This window comes from Muntiacus reevesi, chromosome 20, assembly GCF_963930625.1.
Source record: "Muntiacus reevesi chromosome 20, mMunRee1.1, whole genome shotgun sequence".
NCBI classification, from domain to species: domain Eukaryota; kingdom Metazoa; phylum Chordata; class Mammalia; order Artiodactyla; family Cervidae; genus Muntiacus; species Muntiacus reevesi.
The window spans coordinates 49,123,869-49,143,478 of NC_089268.1; the positions used below are offsets into that span (position 1 = coordinate 49,123,869).

At 55.4% G+C, this 19,610-nt stretch overlaps 1 protein-coding gene across 1 annotated transcript; it reads left to right on the forward strand.

Annotated features, from left to right (window-relative positions):
* Positions 1-3,546: 3,546 nt before the first annotated feature.
* Positions 3,547-12,308, forward strand: NRN1 (neuritin 1). The gene is made up of 3 exons (XM_065912868.1): positions 3,547-3,769; positions 7,775-7,919; positions 11,199-12,308. Exons 1-3 carry the CDS (start codon positions 3,715-3,717, stop codon positions 11,425-11,427), a joined length of 429 nt encoding a protein of 142 aa, XP_065768940.1. The 5' UTR covers positions 3,547-3,714; the 3' UTR covers positions 11,428-12,308.
* The last annotated feature ends 7,302 nt before the right edge of the window (positions 12,309-19,610 follow it).

Consider the following 19,610-nt stretch of genomic DNA (forward strand, 5'->3'; position numbering starts at 1 on the left):
ATCTCATGGACAGAGACGGGCTACAGTCCACGGGGGCGCGAAGGAGTCAGACACGACTTAGAGACTCAGCAACAACAACACAAAAATGACAGACTGAGTATAAGAGAGACATGTACTGTCAGACCAATCCACTCTAACATAGCAGTGGGCTTTCTTCTGACCCAAGAAGAGGTAGAATTTCCTACTTAGCCCTGGTAATCGCTCTTGCAGATAATTTCACAGGCATCCTCTTTTTTAAGTGGCAGCATCTGGAAGGTGCACTTATGACGGATTGGAGGAGAGAGCTGGGAAAGAGGCTGTTCAGTGTTTTGCCCCGTTGCCAATGCAAGAACACACGCACCCTCACCAGGTGCCCACGTGTGTGCGGATCACTGCCTGCCTGAGCACTGAGGCGGGGGCTTCAGGACCACGGACTGAGAATGAAAGGCAGTGCCAACCAGACACAGACCATGGTCTCTTCCTGGTAGACTTGGGGGCAAGGGGTTTTACATATTCACGTCTTAATTATGCAGACTGACTTCCGGGGGTACCTCTGGTTCAATTTGAGATGTAGATCCAAACAGCACCACTGACTTTTTTTCCTTTTATCCTGAACAGTATTTGTTTCTTTAAGTTTAAATGAAATGATTTATCCAAAGGAAACACGTCCTCTGCAAGAAGGCGCCTGTAACTAGCATCCTTGTATGGAGTTTATTCCTTGGGCAGCACCTCCACAGTGTTCTAGAAAACCTCCTGTTCACAAACCCCCGAGGGTGAAAACCACCTTGGAGATCATGTCCTAGTCCGATCTCCTCGGTTTTTCAGATCACCAAACCGCAACTCAAGAGAAGGGGAGTAGGGGCGGGTAGGGGGAGCTGACCGACAAGGGTCGGTCATCACAACACTGACAACGCAAGGCCTGGTTCCCTGCGTCTCCCCACTCCAGTGGGGACTCTTTCGCCTCAAGTATGATGTGCAGTGGACGTTTCAAATTAAGAAGAGAAAGGAGGAAACTTTCTTCAAGTCCACCTTCAACCATGGGTATTGCCCGCAGTGTTCGCAAAGAGCCAGCATGCGTTGGCAACTAGGGATTTCATCATCCTTTAACTAAGGAATTAGGGGAAAACAACCTCGCAAGCAGTACCAATTGCGGAACGACCTGGGCTTTTTAAAAAAAACAAAAACAAAAAACCCCGCATCTGCTTTAAGCCATTCACCCCATATCATTTATGCGTGGTACTGACTACTCTCGCTTTCCAAACGACCCACAGCAGCGAGGGGAGGCTGGGCTGCAAGTGGACGAAAGTGGAGAGAAGGCCCGCGGGGGTCCCAGGGGCGGCGCCCCTCCCCCCTCAGCACCCGCCCACCAGAGGCTGGCGGCTGCGCATGCGCAGACGGCCCCCCGCCCCCCGACTTCACTCTGCTTTATTTAGGCCTTCAGCTCAGCCTGCTCGCACGCCCCCAGCGCCCCAAGTTCGGATGACAGGGGGTGGGGTGGGGAAATCCCAGGGCACTCTTGGAAGCTCCTGAGTGGGTGGGCAGGAAAAAAGGCAAGGACGTTGAGGACAAATAAATCCTTCTCCCGCCGCCCCCCACCGCGGGCCCCGCTGCAATCTGGGCCGGGCGCGGGCGCCCCAAGTCTGGGTCAGCGGGGTCCGGGCGCGCGCGTGAGGCCCCGGGGGTGGGGCGGGGCCGTGGGCGGGGCCTGCGGCGGCTCCCCGAGGCCCCGCCCCCCGGGCCAACCTCTCGCCTCGCCATTGGAGGGCGTGGGGGGCGGGTCCCAGGGACACCCCACCTCTCGCCACCGGCCCCCGCCCCGCCCCCCGGCTGCTCACGTTTTCGGCTCCTCCAGGAGCCCTCCCTGCTCTCCAGGAGAAGGAAACACCCGGGGCGGCGACTCGGCCCCGGGACGCCGGAAAGGCGCGCCCCCCTGCCCCGCCTCCCAGACCCGAGGCCTGGAGGTGTCAGGGAGGGTGGGACACGGGGCCCCGCCCCCAGGCCCCCACCTCGGTGCGGGGTCCGGCGGGCGCGGGTGAGGGCCCGCAGTGCCGCAGTCAGGCCCCGCGCTCCCCTTTAGCGCGCCACCCTCCGCCGCCCTTCTTTCGCCCCTTCTTCCCCTTTCCCCGCCGCTGGCGCGGCTCCGGGGGGCAGTGAATTCGACTCGATGTCACCTTAACCACTTGCATAGCTGCTGCTCACTTAACATCTCGTTTTCTCCTGTTAATTTGGAGAGATTTAAGGGGTCGTTTTCATTTTTCATATCTTTTTTCTCTTCATGCGCTTAAAGTTGGCCGACTCCTTCCTTAGCCTGTGATGAAAGAAGCTAGAATTTAGGCTTCTCTTGGTGCAGAGAAAGGGAAGGAAACCAAAGCTTAACCGCGTTTGGAAAGAAAATAGCTCTGTTCCTTTCTCATCCTTAACTCAAGCTGCTGGGTAGCAGCACCTCTCAGGGGCACAGGCGCAGCTGCAGAAGCGCTTGGTTGCAGAGAAGGCTGCGTCTACAAGGGTTTGCGCCCGAGCACCAAAACAGTGCAGGTGTGTGTGGATCCGGGTGTGCGTGTGCGTACGTGAGGTACGTGTGCGCGTGTTTGTGCGGCCCAACAACAACAACAAGAAAACCTCGAGAGGCGCATCAGGATCAGAAGGAACCCCTCACACTAGTGATCGCCTCGGAAATGTCCCAAAGGTCTGAGAGTTAGTAAATCCCTTGATCCGAAAATCGCCTTTGCGGAGCTCCTTCCTGCCGGCTCTCCCCGCTCCCCAAGATAGGTGACGCCGCATCTCTAGAAGCGGCCTCTTACCCGCGCGGGCATCACGGAGGGCACGCGGTGCACATTTCAGGGGCCCAGCGGGTGCAGAGTAAACCCCGGGGCCCCAGCGTGTGAGCGCGCTCCGGGCCCTGCGTGCGGGAGGGTCTGGGGCGCTTAGCTGGGCTCGCGGGCACGCGCGTGTGTGTGCGTGAGTGTGCGCTCACGCGCTCCAGGCCGTGCCCCCGAGCCCAGCCGCAGGGTTGGAGAACGCGAGCAGGCCAGCGCAGGGGGCAGGCGGGGGTGTCAAATTCTTAGAGCTGAGCTGTTTTCCCCTCCAGCTCCAGCTCCTCTGAACCCCGCTGTAACGTAGGGAGGGGGCTGGATTCGCCCAGGAGCTGGTGGAGAAGCGGGCTGAAACAATCGAGTGGGCGCGCCAGGACTCCCCGGCTGCAGGCGGGGAGGGGAGAGGGAGCCCCGGTTCTGCGCAGAGAGGGGGTGGGGTTGGGGGGCCCCGGGAACAGCGAGGAGGCGGGGGTGGCCGCCGAACTGGAGAAGTGGTCCTCCCCCAACTCCCGGGAGGCGAGAACTCGTTCGAACAGCACATTAATTGGAGATAACTGATTAATTCGAGCTTCTGATGACTATAAATGGCGATTCTTTACCAAGGTGTCTTTATTTAAAAAAAAAAAAATCGTTCCGTGTCATCCCCCACGTCAGGCCGGCTCGTGGGCGTGAGGCTGTACTTCCTCCGCCCCCTCCTAATGGAGTGAACCATTCCCAGCTCTCCCCCTCCCTCGGCCTCTCTCTCTCTCTTTCTCTGCCTTCCTCGCTCCCTCTCTTTCTCTCCTCCCTCTGCCTTCCCCGTGCATAAAGTCTCCGTCGCTCCTGGAACTTGTTGGCAATGCCTATTTTTCAGCTTTCCCCCGCGTTCTCCAAACTAACTATTTAAAGGTCTGCGGCCGCAAATGGTTTGACTAAACGTAGGATGGGACTTAAGTTGAACGGCAGATATATTTCACTGATCCTCGCGGTGCAAATAGGTAAGTGGACGGCGGGCCGGGCTCGCGGAGGGCGGCGGGCGGCCGGGCCCGAGGCACCCGGGGAGACCGACTGACCCGCGGTCGCCCGGGAGTGCAGAGAAGCCGGCAAACCCCCAGGGATGGGGGTATCGGCTCCTAGGGACTGGCGCGTCCCGGGTTGGTTTTGCTAAAAAGGAGAGAGAGACTCTAAATGTTCGCCAGGAAGTGTGTGCGGCCGGCTGTTTCCTGGAGGGATTTTCCCCTCTTTTTACAAAGCGCACGTCCGTATTTGCTGCTTTCTCTCGGGTGCACCAGGTTTGGTGCACTTTGGGGAAATGCATTGCTCCCTGCCATATGCTGCAAGGTTTTATATTGAAGGGTCGAAAGGTGAATGCGGGAACAAGATGGCTAGGCAGCTAGAACTGGAAAGTTTATGTGCAGAATGCAAAGATATTCTGGGGCTCAGACTGCTGCATTTAGAACTTTGTCATTCTCCCGCCGCCCCCCCTCCCCATATCCTAGCTGCAGCGTTCACACCGGGCACCGCAGACCAGTCTAAGGGGCAAATTGAGAATAAATGGGAACCCCAGAGTATATCTTTTAATATGCTTATCATTAAGGACCTTGAGCTCAGCTAAATATATATGGATATAATTTTCTATGCACATTTGCCTCTTCTTTTCCACACAGGCATCTGTATGTTGTATACAGGAAGGGGTTAAGAAGTGTTTGCAATATGTGCTGTTGGCTGTTTGTAATTTTTGTTAGTTTGGGATTGATTATGAATGGATTTATATAGTCCGCATTTTATGTTAAGGAATCTTGAGTCCTAGTTCCACTGTCGTTGGGGCTTTTGAAAGTTCATATTTTTTTCCCATCCAAAATGAAGAAGGCGCAATGGAAGGGAACAGGAGAAAACCCCCTTCTCTGTTGCTGGGTCAGAGCATTAATTAATGTAGCCTCAAAGTGAAAGTGAAGCAGATTATTAATAGAATGGACAAGAGAAAAAATAGAAACTCTTCAAATGGGTTTTCTGGAGAGGAGGGAATTGTTGGCTCCTGTCGTTTGAGGCTGTAGCATTCTTTGCAGACAAATCCTTGCAGTATTGCGGGAGGGGGGTACTTTAGGGAATTGGTTTGGCTGGGGCAAGAGATGAAATGCATAACATTTTTCTTCATGAGAAATGTGGAAGAAACAGGCTTTGGAGTTACCTAGACATTAACATGGATTCTTTGCAATAGGTTTTTATGCATTTGACAGGATTTTCTGAATCTGATTTTCTTTTTTGCATGAACATTGTAGGGATTTTAGAGTGTACAGATGCAGGATGTCGGCGGCATTTCCTTTAATTCCAAGAAATGATTTGTTTTGAATCTGGCTGTTTTGAATCTTTGACATTCATGCAAAGAGCTGCAGTAAATAAAGAACATTTCTGATTGCAACAAATCCCTTAAATCTTGGAAATAAGTGGATGTGGTTTTTTGCAATGATTGCAGATTTTTAGAGAGCAGGAGACAGCAGTTGTTTTTTATATAGGGTTTATAATCGGCAAAGGTTTGGGACTCTGCGTTCCCTGTGAGAAATAACCTTACTTTGAACGGGTAAAAAAGACAGAAACTGTGCATGTGAAATACGCTTGAAACACATTAACCTCCTCTGGGAAATGACCATTTGTTGGCTGTGGAATTGAAATTGAGCATGTTTGTTCCCGAATGCCTGCCCTTTCCCGAACCAGAGGCTTGATCTTTATTAATTCATGGCTGGGAGCTGTCCCAAATCACTGACATTTGGCAAGAAAAATGGGGGTTGGGCAAAGATGGGGAGGTGGAGGGGTGGTGAAGGCGAATGAAGACTAGGCGGGAGGAAGTTTGGAATGAATGAGAGGTCGAACAAATGAATGAACGGAAGGAGATGGCACAAGACCGGACACGGTGGAGGACAGGGAAGGAGCCCAGGTCACCCGCCCGAGCCTCCATGAACCAGGGCTCAGGAAGGACAGCGAGGGTCGCCCCGGCTGGGACCTGCCTGGATGCAGGAGTCTTCCAAATGCGCCCTGCGGGCAAGCCCCCAGCCTCCCCAGCCAACGAGAGACCGAGGAGTCCGAGTTGCAAAAGACAGAAATTTTCACGACTTATTTTACACGCGCGCGCACACACACATGCGCGCTGTGGAAGGTTTTCCAGCAGCCCCTGAAAACACCAAGACAGGAGCGTCCCCCCCAGCCCGCTCCCCGACCCCGGAGAATGCAATTCCCTTTTAAACTATTGTCAGTGCATCTTAGGGACTGCTTTTTCGCCACCGAGTTTTGGGGGTGAAGGTGGGAAGAGACTGGGGGCCGGGGAGAGAGGATAGACTGTATTTTATTTCGTTTACTTGCTGCAAAGCGGCGCTTGCAGTGTGGTTTACAGGGGACGCCGCGCAGGGCTCATTTCATCGGCCCTCGTTCTGTTAGAACAAAGATTCGTTTATTCCTTCCTTCTAGCTCAGTGTTCTAGCTGATATTGCAGTCCAAGGGCTCTTGCTATATCGTGGGGGTACTGGGAGATTGACGAAGGTTGACGTATCGGCCCGAGCTTCCCGTTCCGGATTAGAAAGCTTAAGGCCCGCCCCGCTCTCCCTGCGGCAATTTGCAAACGGTGCGCTCTCGGAGGCCTCTGCGGGTTCGGTCACCTTCCCCCTTGCCTGTCCCCGGCCCAGGGACCGGCGGCTGGGGGCGGTGAGGTGTCCGGTCCTCCCCGGAGACGCAAACGAGCCGTGGCGCCCTGAAGGCCGCCGGGAAGCAGCGGGAAGCAGACTGGGCCCTGGAGGCCCCTCTCTCCCCTTCCAGGCAGTGCAGGTCTGCGCTATGCGTGCGCACTCCTGGTGCCCAACATGCTTTTGGCCGCTGGTTTAGGCATCTTCAGCCCGGTTCGTGCCTTGGGATGGAGAGAAAGGGCCTCGGCAGCGCAGCCGCCGCTTGGAGCTCATCTCTCGGGTCCCGTGCCTCGGGGCTTGGCCGACCTGAGACCAGCAGCAAGGACTAGGTGTCCCCTGGGTTTCCTCCTCCACCTGCTGCCACCGCCCCGGCTGCGACCCCAGCCCCTCTGGAGGGAGCCCCGTGCCAGAGGCCGAGAGCCCCTGGCGGTAGCCACCCCGGACCCCAGCTGCAGAGCTGGGGCTTGGAGAGGAAGGGTCGCGTCTGGTCTCTGGCTGGCAGAGCAGGGCTGGTTTTTCCCGAGGAGCTGAGCAAGGTGGAGGGAAGCAAGGGGCTGCCCTCGGGGATCTGGCCTCCGGGAAGGTGACCCAGGGTCACTAGCTCGGACACATCCTGACCCTGCCGGCCGTAACTGCCCCAGTCTAGGCGGGTAGGGGGTGCAGACGACCTCACTGGGAACTCCATGGTAGAGAATCCCTTTTATAATGAAATAACCCAAGTCGGTGGCTGCTGGGGGCTTCCAGAGAATTTATTTATTTATTCGTTCAGCAGTCCTTGCCCAGTGCCCACTGGGCAGCGGGCCCGAGCCCAGGGATCTTTCACAAACGTGGCCCTCGGGCGGCCGCGGGGCCCAGGCTCTGAGCCTCCCAGCCCCTTCCTCACCCCTGCACTGTGCCGCCAGACCCCTCCGTCACCTCACAAAAGGGGAACCACACTGCGAGAGCCTTGACGGGCCAGCTAGGGGTGTGTGGGGGAAGCGAAGCAGGGAGCGAGGAGAAAGAAATAAAGAGGCGGGGGAGGAGAGAAGAGGGGGCGAAGGAAACCGAAAAAGATGCTGAGAGCGATGCGGGCAGGGGTCGCCCGGTAGGAAAGGCCTGGACTCCCCTGAGCCCACACCCACGCACACGGGCCACCTGCAGAAGATGCCTGGTGCTTGCAGCTCGGTTGTTCTCGGGCCCCACCGTTCATTCACCTTTGGCCCTGGCGCGCCCGAGCCTGGACGCCACTGGACACGGCTGGATGGGGCGATGCGCACCGGGTCCCGGCGGGCAGGCTGCGGGGCTCCGGGGCGGGCGGCAGCACCGCTGACCAGTGTCCCCTCCTCCCCGCAGCGTACCTGGTGCAGGCCGTGAGAGCAGCGGGCAAGTGCGATGCGGTCTTTAAGGGCTTTTCAGACTGTTTGCTCAAGCTGGGCGACAGCATGGCCAACTACCCGCAGGGCCTGGACGACAAGACGAACATCAAGACCGTGTGCACGTAAGTGTCCTCTCTGTTGCGCGGGGTTTCCGTGCTGGGGGTGGGGGGTGGGTTGTGGAGGTGGGAGGGCGCCTCGCCTCCCGCCTGAGTTCTGTATTTGGCACCAGCGCGAAGCCTCCTCGCCTTCTGCCTCCCACCCTCAGGCCTTGGCTGGGGCCTGCCCTGCCCAAGGGGACCCTGTGGCCTGGAATGGGCAGAGGAGAATCCTTTCCTCGGGGCCCAGTCCCACCCTCCGCAGCCTGACCCGCGTGCACACAGGTGCGCCACACACTGGAACCGCTGGACCTGGGGCGAGGGGGCACGGAGAGCTGCTGGCAGCTCCTCTCCACGCTTCGAAGCCCTCTTCCTCTTCCTCCTCCTCCCCTGCTTCGCGAATGAGCACTTCAACCTAGACAGTTGGTTTGGCTTGAGGGGCGTTTTAGGTAGTTCTACCAGTTTTGCCTAAAAGGAAAAGAACTCCCCTATTTTGTCCTCTTCCTCTAATAAAACTCCCCTTTGGCACAGGCCAAGAAACTTCACTGGCAGCAAGTGAGTGCAGATCCCTCTTTCTCTTTCTATGAGAGAAACTGAAAGAATATTTTATTTTGGGCCGATGACTTTGCCCAAATGTCTAGTAACCATGTCTGCAGAGTTTATAGCCCATTTGGAGCTTTAGGGTAGCTATCCTTGCTTATCCCCCCACTTCCTGCATCTGCAAGGTGTCCCCAGCCCAGGGCAGCTCAGGGCCCAACAAGGACCAAGAAGGAGTTCATGCCAGGCCCAGGGGTGTTTTCCCAGAGCCTGGCTAGAAAGCACAGCTCCCACTGGCAAAGGAGGGTAGCACTTTCTGTGGAGGATCAGCCACATCTCAGCTAAGGCAGACCTTAGAAATACCCCCATCTTCTGCAAGACACATGCACACACACTTTCATTTTATTTTTCAAAAACAGTTGTAACCCTTCCCACGCCCATCACGGCCCTTCCAATACAGCCCAGGCAAAACGTGTTCCTTGTTTCCCATAGGTTGCAGTGACCACTTTCCGCACCCTCCTTTGTATACTCTGAAGTCCTTCCTCTCTCCCTAATTCCGTGGGGGTGGCACATTATTTGTTAACACTGAGTAATTCGATGGGGGTGTATTTTGCTACACACTTTCTTCAATATCCTGGTGTCCACCAGAAGCCACAGCAGCCAAGGGACAAAAGGCTGGGTCTGGGATGCATACCCACCTGCTTTCATCCTAAATGTCTGATGACAGGAAGTACCTATAAAGACGGGCAAAGGTGTAAGTAGAGATCAGCTCTCAATTCCTCCATCGTTTGCCAGAATTTAATTACTCCAAGCTGTTGGTTTTTTAGCAGGAAAATGGACATGGGGTGGGGGGCCCTCCCGGAGGTGGCGGACCACAGCTGGATCTGAAGGCCACCTCCTCTCAGTGCTGGTACTTAGTCATTCAGCCGTGCTGACTCTGCAACTCCAGGGACCACAGCCCGCCAGGCTCCTCTGTCCATGGGGACTCTCCAGGCAAAAATACTGGAGTGGGTTGCCAAGCCCTCCTCCAGGGGATCTTCCCGACCCAGAGATGGAACCCAGGTCTCCCGCATTGCAGGCTGATTCTTTACCATCTGAGCCCCCAGGGAAGCCCACCTCCTCTCAGGCCCACCTGGATTCTGTCCTCCTCGGCCCAGTCTCTCTTCCAGGAAGACCTAGTCCCCATCTGGGCATGCACAAAGAAAGGAGAGATTGAAATCTCCTTTGGGAGGTGTAATTATGCAGAGAGCTGTCCTGCCGCCTCTCCATTTCTTTAAATCTCAGTATTTATTACAAATTGAGGAACCTGGAAGGCCTGTGCCCCAGGCCCTGCAGTCCTCATAAATCAGAGATTCACTGAGGTCATTAGAAAGCAGCCGGAGCTCAAGGCAGTCCGACAGACCTTTATAACTTGACTGTCAGCCAGAGGACAGGGTGGGAGTGGAAACCAGAACAAAGCCTGCCTTCAGCGTGCTTACAGTCCCGGCCGGTGAGCAGAAGGGAGGGAGGGGAGGAAAGAACGCGCAGATTTCGTGGAGGGCCCTCTCTGGTGACCTGACGCCAAGGGTCCTGGCGAAGGGGGAGCCAGACCGGAGTTAGCAAGACGGCACGGATCGACCCAGCCCCGAGAGGAGACAGCGGCCCAGGAATCGATCACGGGTTGGAATTATATTTAGTCTGGAGATCTATTTTGGGTTTTCAGAGGAAAAGGGGGACAATTGGAAAAAAAAAAAAAAAGGACAAGTCGGATGAAGGTTGTGGGGGCGGGGCTAGGAGCCGAGCCCGGGAGGATCGAGCGGCCGAGGAAGGCGCGGGCTCCGGAAGAGGCGAGCAGGGAGGACCGGGAGCCGGGCCCCGCGAAGGCTGGCGGGGCGGGCACTACGCCGGCCCCGGGCCTGGGGGCGGGGGCTGGCACCACCTCCCGAAGGCCGCGGGGGTCCAGGGCCGTGGAAAGGCCTGGGGGTGAGGGGTGGGGGAGAGCGGGGACTCAGCGAGTGGGGCCTGAGCTCTAGGGGTTAAGGAAGCTGGAGAAGGCGAAGGAGCCGGTCCGGGGGCTCGGGCGCTGGCACTCACCGACCCCGGGGAGGCAGAGGCAGGCGGCCGTCTCCGCACCGGATCCGAGCCGCGAGGGCGAGGCGAGGCGCCGCGGAGGACCAAAGCGAGCGAGGAGGAGGAGGGAGCGAGGAAGGGACCCGGGGTGAAACCCGAGGGGAGGAAAAAGGAGGAAGACAAAGAAGGGGAGAGAAGGGAGGCGAGGTGAGCGGGAGACAAAGGCGGAGCGGAGGAGATGGAAGGCCGAGGCGAGCGGGCGCGGCGGCTGGGAGACGCAGGGAGGAGGAGGAAGGGCGAGGAGGGGCGCGGAGCCGCGGGGAGGGCCGCGCGCCGCGCCGGCCGGCCGTCCTACAAGCTGAGAGGCATTAATGGGCGGCAGCTTGCGCGGCTTAGCACTGTTTTCCTAGCTGTGCCCGCCGAGGCCTGCAATCTGTCAGCGCAGGCCCAGGTGCCAGCGCGGCGCCGCGGGCGCGGAACCCGACCGGGAAGGGGCGGCCCCACCTTGGACAGCGGCTCCCCGGACGGGCTGAGGTCCCGGAGGCGGGGGTCGGGGGCAGGGTGGGGGCGCACCGGGCCCGCCCGGCGCCCGGGGGCTGCAGGGACGCGGGGCGCCGGGAGCTTGGCCGGGCCGCGAGGGGGACACTTGGGGGGCGCAGGCCCGGGGTCCTGCCGGCGCTCACAGTGAACCTCGTTCTGCTCTGTTCTGTTCCTCGCCAGATACTGGGAGGATTTCCACAGCTGCACAGTCACAGCCCTTACGGATTGCCAAGAAGGGGCGAAAGATATGTGGGATAAACTGAGAAAAGAATCCAAAAATCTCAACATCCAAGGCAGCTTATTCGAACTCTGCGGCGGCGGCAACGGGGCGGCGGGGCCCCTGCTCCCGGCGCTGCCCGTGCTCCTGGTGTCTCTCTCGGCAGCTTTAGCGACCTGGCTTTCCTTCTGAGCGCCGGGCCGGCTCCCCCGCGCGCGCCCGCACTCACGCCATGCTCCCGGAAACCGAGAGGAAGATCCATGCGCTCTTTGGGGACGTTGTGATTCTCTGTGATGCTGAAAACCCTCATATGGGAATTGTGGGAAATCCTGATTCTCTTTCTGATTCCGTTTGGTTTCTTGTGTTCCATTTGCCAAATGTTACCGATCAGTGAGCAAACGAGCACAGCCAAAATCGGACCTCAGCTTCAGTCCGTCTTCACACAGAAACACGAAAACGGCAAACCCACCCCATTCTTTTTTTCTTTTCTTTTTTTTAATTTTTATTTTTTTGGCACAAGAATCTCAGGAACGGCCCTGGGCCGCCTACTATATTAATCATGTGAATACATGACCAATGATGGGCTCCTCCTAACAGGAAAGAGGAGAGGAGAAGGCCAGGGGAATGCATTGAAGAGAGCAGCATCTCGTGAATAATTCACGCTTACTGTCTTTCTAACACAGAATCTTGTTTTGATCATTTCCACTGCACATTTCTCCTCGAGAAAAGTGAAAGGACAGATGGTTGGCCTAGTGTTTCAAGGCTAGGATGGGGAGAGGGAGGGAGTTGAGGAAACCTCGGGTCAGAGGTACAGGCTGCCAGAAGCAACGCTGCTGAAGTCACTGAGAGGTTAAGCTTTACCTGCTCGTTGATGCATCTTTCGAAGTCCACTGCCTTGGTTTTCCCTCTTGTTTTAGCTGTTCCACATACGGTAATACCTGAATATCCAACGGTATAGATCACAAGGGGAGGGGGGATGTTAAATGTTAATCTAAAATATAGTTAAAAAAAGATTTTGACATAAAAGAGCCTTGATTTTAAAAAAAGAGAGATGTAATTTAAAAAGTTTATTATAAATTAAATTCAGCAAAAAAAAAAAATTTGCTACAAAGTATAGAGAAGTATAAAATAAAAGTTATTGTTTGAAATAGGGGTGTCCTCTGTTTCCTGCCCCAAGCCTGCTTTCTCGGCCGAGTTCTCTCGGGGTTCCCTGGAGGGACACAGGATACCAGGTGGAAAATTCACCAGCTCACCAGTCACCTGATAACCTACCGTCCTCAAGCCGTGGGTTACCAGAACATCTTGCCACGTCCCTGAAGTCGTGTTCACTTAAGAGAAAGGGGAAGCTATATTTTACTTCTATAAGCCAAAAGGCAGGGGTCCTTCCTAGCGGAGGTTTGAGGGCGCTGGGCTTGCGCGCCTCTGAGAACGCACACGCGGACCCACGCGGGTCGAAAGCTCGAGCATCCGCCTGCGGGCCGAGCTCTGCTCGGGACTCGCCGCTTCCTCTGCGGTGGCCGGAGGCAGCTCTCGGAGGAACCACCATTAAGGGCTCCAGCGGAGGGGCCAGAGGCGTCGTCCCTGGCAGGGATCGGGCGAGCCCTTTCATAATTAATAAGACAGCTCAGCTGAAACGGCGAGGGCCCCATCGATCCGGCCGACGAGCTGCTTCCACCTCTCCTATTTTTGGCCCGCGTGGCCTCACGGAGAAGTAACGGCCCGCTAGTAAACGCGGCGGAGCAGCCCCGGGTCCGGGACGGCCGGAGGAGAGCAGGCTGCGGGAGGCAGAGCCGAATGTGGGCCCCCGGGTTCCGGGGCGGCGAAGTCGGATTTCCTGGACAAAGTGAGGGTGGAGCTGGAGGTGGGGGTGGGCGCGGAGGCTGGAGGACCGCGAGGGAGGCTGCGGGGGAGGCTGCGGAGGCGGCCGCGGGTACCCGCGCCGGCTCCTCAGGGCGGGGCGCGGGGGCCCTGAAATGCAATGTGTAAACAATCGCTGGAGTAACCGTTCATAAATCAAACCCAGCGGGTCGCAGCGCAATCTGCATTCCCCCCACGGATTGCATTCCAGCAACACAGGCGGCCCTGCGCCCCGAGCGCTGGGAAGCGGCGAGGATTCTGAACGGCGGCATCTCTTAGCGCGGCCGGTCCACGCACGCGCCGCGCCCGCCCTGCGGGGAGCAGCCCCCCGCCGCCTGCCCCCCCAGCCCGCTCCCCTGCCCAGCCCTAGTTTCAGGCCAAAGCCAGGGAGACCTAGCCGCCTGCGCGCAGTGGTCACCCACCGAGGAACTCCGGTTGTTCGGCAAAATAGACTTAGGTTCTAGTCTTTCCGATGGAAATTTTCGGTCTCGGTATAAAAGACACGACTCTAACCTGAGCTCAGCGCCTGGAATTCAAATTAAAATGTCTGAGCCTGTTTTAAATACGAATCTACTTAATGAGGGAGGGAGGGAGGAAAAGAAAGAGGGTTTACACCGGCCATTCTTGCTGTGAAATCTTCCCTCCTAGTCATGCCTCTTCCTGCCCCCCAAACGGGGGCGAACCCGCGCGCCCCACTGGGCCCCTTGCTCGCCAAAGGAAAACGCACGCGGCGTTCTCCCCGGGCTTGAGGGGACCGGGGCAGGGGGGAGACCCCCGGGACACAAGGAAGACGCCCCTCCCCGCCACGGCGCGGGCTTCCCCCCTGGGAATCGACCTCCTCCGAGGTCTGGAAGGAGGCGAGGCGGAGGGAGGGGGCTCCGTCGCCCTCGTCTCCAGGACCTGGTGTTCCTGCGGCCTCCCAGGCGGGGCTGCCCTCGAAGGAGGCCTGTCTCGGATGGTCCCGGGACTCCCTCGCCCTGCCCCAGGCCGCGGGCCCACGCTCACGTGCTCCTGGATGGAGCCCAGGTTCGCGGGGCGCACCCGACGGGTTAGAGGCCATTCCTTCTAGTTGCAGTGATTGTTCAGTTATTATCACGCCGTCTTCGACTGTAATTTGTTTAACCATGATGACATCTCCATATGTTAGCTGGTGTTACGTTTTTGTTTTTGTTTTTTTTTAAAAGCAGCATCGCAGTAAGCCCTGATCCCAGCTCAGGGAGGTATTAACCAAGGTGAGCCGCAAGTCAGTCCCAAGGCGGAGAGGGGTGGGGTGGGGGGCTGAGGAGTGACGATCAAGCAGGAAGGGGATGGGGTCTACCGTGCCGACCAGCTGGGGCTGGCTGCCAGCCTGGGACAGCGGAAGGGGCCTCCTGCACTCCACCCTCTGCCCAAGTAGACTCAAGACACAGGAGTTCGCCCACCTGAGTGTGACGCTTGATTATCCTCAGGAAAACCTCAGAGAGGCCCGTTCCAGAGTCCCCGCTCAGCCCCGGGCCTTTGGGAGGTGGATGTCTGGGGGGCGCAGAGGAGACATGCAAGGGAAGGAGAAGGCCGAGGGCGTACAAAATGAGGACCCAGGCCTGGGAGAAAGACTGGAAAGCCTGACCCAGGAGTAGGGCGAGTGGAGGGGCTGGGGGAGGCAGTCGCCTTGGGCTGGAGACCCCAGAGCTGTGGGCCAGAGGCAGGGATACAGATGAGCCTGCCGCCTGTTCTCATTCAGGACCCTCCGAAAAGTGAATCCGCACGAGGCTCCCCACGGAGATTTTCTTTCTGTGTATCTGGAAATCCTTTCACGCTGACGGATTCTGGGCTGGAGACGCGAGTGCCTGGGAGGGGGTGGGGGAGCGGGCTGAGTGCAAGCTCCAGGAGTCCAGAGTCTGAAGGATGGATGGCAGAGACAGAGAGGCCTTTTCTCCCTCCCCAAACTCCCTCCAAGCCCGGCAGAGTTGCTTCCGGAAGGTCTTCAGCCCTCCTCTCTCTCTCCCACTCCCCGCCCCCCACAAGGGGCTCCATCCTGGCAGGACCAGCTGGGCACCTGTGGCCCCAGAGGGGTCCACACTCTGGAACAGTCCCCTGCTCTGTCCCCCGGGACCTGAGGGAGGAGGGCTCCGGGCCACCCCTTCCTTCCCAACACCCACCAAAGGAGATCAAAGGACTGTGGCCCTCACCCCTCGCCCCTGGTGTGGAAACAAAGTGGGAGGCGGGCGGGGAGCCTTGTGCACACTTGCTGTGGAACTCTCCCAGGAGTCACTGGTGGCCGCTGTCCACTCCTGCCTAGGCCTGCATGGCAGGGAACCATGTAATGATGTAGGTTGGAGTTTTCCCGGAAGGAGAAGAACAGCATCTCCTGGGACCACGGCAGTCTGGGTATCAAACCCAAATGCCGGAATGAAAAAAACTGGGCCGACAGAGAACGGACTTGTGATCGCCAAGATGGAGGGGCAGGGCGAGGCTGGGCGGAGTGGGGTGGAGGGATGGACTGGAGGTTTGGGATGAGCAGATGCAAACTATTACATACAGGATGGATAAACAACCAGGTCCTACTGTACAGCACAGGGAACTATATTCAATATCCTGTGATAAACCATTGTGGAAAGAATATGATAATGAATACATACATACATATATATCTGAATCACTTCACTGTACAGCAGTAACACATTATAAATCAACTCTACGTCAATAAAATGAAATTAAAAAAAAAAAAATAGAATGAACCGGGAAGAAAGAAAGAAAGAAACTGGGAGCAGGGCTGCCTAGCAGGACTAAGGCAATGTCCCCCACTCAGCCCTGGTTCAGGGAAGGAAGGACAGGGACAAGGAGGAGTGTAAAGCCTGCATCCAGATTCTCACCCTGGAAGGACAAGCCTTCAGGGAGCTAGAAGGCCTCCGTTACCAGCCTCATAGCCAAGGGGGGGTCCTCAGCCCCCCAGACCTCAGTCTCCTGGGGTGGTCCTACCTCCCTCAGGGGGCTGCACTCTGTCTCAGATGTGGTGACGGAGATGAAGCGCTTTCCTACTATACGCCTCTTACCTACGGCTGGATGTTATTATTCTCGTTTCCTCCTGCCTCCACACAGGCTTAACCCCATGGTCTAATGAATTGTTTAAAACAGTCTGGAGTGGAGAACTTCATTACGACCTTTAATACTATGAGGCGATTTCCTTTATAGTGGTGTGTGTGTGTGTGTGTGTGTGTGCACGCTCAGTCATGTCTGATGCTTCGTGACCCCATGGACTGCAGCCCACCAGGCTCCTCTGTCCATGGGACTCTCCAGGCAAGAGTACCGGAGTGGGTTGCCATTTCCTTCTCCAGGGGATCTTCTCAACCCAGGGGTGTAACTCACGTCTCCTGCATTGGCAGGCATGTTCTTTTCCACTGAGCCCCCTGGGAAGCCCCTTCCTTTATAGGCCAGCAACTTGACTTCCTCTTGCTACAGGCTACCCGATGCTCCAGCCCACTCTGGTCTTCTCAGGAAGCTCTCCGTAAGCTTCCTGAGTTGTCAGCCTCTGGACAGGGTCTGCGTCCTAGACCCTACGCCGCCCCACCTGGCGTGGGAGCCCAGGCCAGCCCCCTGCCCCTCACTGCTTTCCAACCCTCAATCTGGGGTCCCCAGTTCTTGCCACATTAAAGGGTCTGCTCCAGAAGCCTCCCCCACAGCTTCCCTCCCCATCGTTACCCCTGCCCCCTCGCCATTTATATCAAACTACTCTCTCAAAATTAAACCAGAAAAAGGAATTCATTCCTTGTAATCAGCCATGTAACACAGTGCTACATAGAGCCAAGAATATTAACCCACCCTGCACTAATGTTAACAAACGTGTATTCATACACCTCTCCCCAGCTCGTGAAAACACATCCTGACATATACTCATATGGAGGGTCGGCCTTTTTTTCTCTTTTACAGAATTATGATACATTTCTCTTCTACTAATCCTTCAAGATCAACAGCTCCTTCTTTTAAATAGTTATATAATGTTTCTTAGACAACCATACTACAATTAATTTTATTTCTACCCATCAATGGACATTCAGGCTTTTCCAGTTTTATTTGTGTGTCCTACAAATATTGTTGTAGTAAGGATTCCTGTTGAAACAACATTGTTTACTAGTATTTTTATTTCTTCAGTAGATCAGATCCCCCCAAATTTGGATTGCTGAACAAGAAGGTATGTATGTGTATTTATTTTTTATTTTTAAATGTGTATGTCCTTTTAATTTTTTTAACGTTGGATTGCATTCCCAAAGAGTATATGGCTCGTTTGCCCACATCCTCATCAACACTACATGTTAACACTTTTTTGGTTCTGTCAGTGCAGTAGGTAACTGGTGGCTTTCTGGAGACCACACTTCGCAGCTCTGCATTGGGTGTTCTGGGCCCACTCTGCCTTGATTGCCTCCACCACCACCGTCACCCAACTGGTGGGGAAGGTCCAGCTAAACTCTGTGTCCTCCTTCTAGCAAGGGCAGAGTCAGGCCTAATTATTCCTGGAAACCCCTGAGTTTCTCAAAAATCTAATAGGCAGACCTCCTGGGGCCGGGGCGGGGTGGGGGGGTACCTGCAGCGCCTGGCCAGGGACCAAGGGCAGGTGGAGTGGGGACTCAGCCTCTTCCACTAAGGCATGTGGCTCCGTGGGCCAGTGCCATGGCTGGAGTCCCTGGCCTGTATGGGTGGAGAGGGAGAAAGGGAGGCGTCCCCGAAATGACAGCTGAACTCTTCTACCCAATGAGGCCAATTGGGAGCAACCAGGAGGATGGGGCTACAGAGACCCGGATTACACGCTCTCTTGTCTCTTCCCCACTTACTCTGTTTCACTCCTTAAAAAAATCTAACTTACGTTCAGGGAGAACATACTACACGCTAACCATTATGCTAAAGCTTTGCCAACATCATCCCATTTTTGCACTAATTTCTGTAGGAGATTGCATTCTCCTCACTTTACAGATGAGGAACAGGTTTAGAGAGAGGTTAGAAATTGGCCCCAAATCAGCAGGCAGAGCTAAAATGTGAGCATTCATCTGTTTCGGGAACCTGTTTTAAGACTTTGCTTTGCTGTTTCTATTACTATTTTGAGCCAAAAGAGAGATAGATAGCACAAGTTTAAAAAAAAAAAGAAAGAAAAGAAAGAAAGAAACAGGAGTTCTATGATAGGGAGAATAATGACCTTGAAAAGAGTTCTAATCCTTGGATCCTGTGAATGTTAGCTGCATGGCAGAAGAAAGTCAACACTGCAGACCGAGGTAGGTTGCTAATGGGTTGACCTCAAAATAGGGAGGTTAGCCTGAATTGCCCCTGAGGACCCAATATTATCAAGAGGGTTCTTTGAAGTAGAAGAGGGCAGGGTCAGGGGATGTAGGAAGGCCTCCATTTACCTTTGCTGACTTTGAGGTTGGAGGAAAGTGCCCACAAGCCAAGGAATCTGAGCAGCCTCTGGAAAGTGGAGAAGGCAAGGAAACAGATTTTCTCCCAAAGTTTTCAGAAAGTCATGCAATCCAGTGAGGTTAGCCCAGTGAAATCCATGCCAGACTTCTGACCCTCAGCACTAACTCTGAGATTAGAGATTTGCATTGTTTAAGCTACCAAGTTTATGGTAATGTGCCACAGCTGCAAACAGAAAAGTCATACAAATTCTAATTTGGGGGGACTTTATTTCAATTTTTTTATTTGCATTGTCGATTCACAATGATAGTTTCAGTTGAACAGCAAGGGGACTCAGCCATATGTATACATGTATCCATTCTCCCCCAAACTCCCCTCCCATCCAATACAAATCTGATTTTTTAGGTTACAGATATCCAGAGAATGCTTGCTGGGGTCTGCTCAGGGCCCTCTTTGAGTTTTGGGGGGTATGTGGGGATGGGATGGTGGCAGCCTGGGGGAAGTGGCACATGTGAAGGAAAGAAGACTTTAGGGGCCAAGTTTCAAAGGACAAGCAAAAACTTGCTGGCATTTTACCACGTGTTGGCATAGAAGCTTTACCTTCTCCTCCGTTTTGTGTCCCTTTTAGCTGCAAAAGCCTTCTTTTCCTCTGGGAATTTCAGAGACAGGCAGGTGAGTTACTAGGTTCTGTACCAGCCACTCACAGGCCTGCTCGGGTATGAGAAGTTCATGTACAGAGATAGATGGTTTGATGGGACTTCAGTGAAATGAATGTATCACCAAGTGGTTATTCTCTTGATAAATCACAGCATCTAATTTTAGCCACACACCTTATCACCTGGAAAAATCAGGTGTTGGGGTGATATTTTTCTTTTTTAACGCTGGTGGGGTTTCCAACTTTGTATGTGACCTAGAGGATAGAAGGAAGTGGGTGAAAGTGAAAGTGAATGTTGCTCAGTCATGTCTGACTCTTTGCGACCCCATGGACTACACAGTCCATGGAATTCTCCAGGTCAGAATACTGGAGTGGGTAGCCTTTCCCTTCTCCAGGGGGTCTTCCCAACCCAGGGATTGAACCCAGGTCTCCCGCATTGCAGATGGAGTCTTTCACCAGCTGAGCCACAAGGGAAGGCTGAACT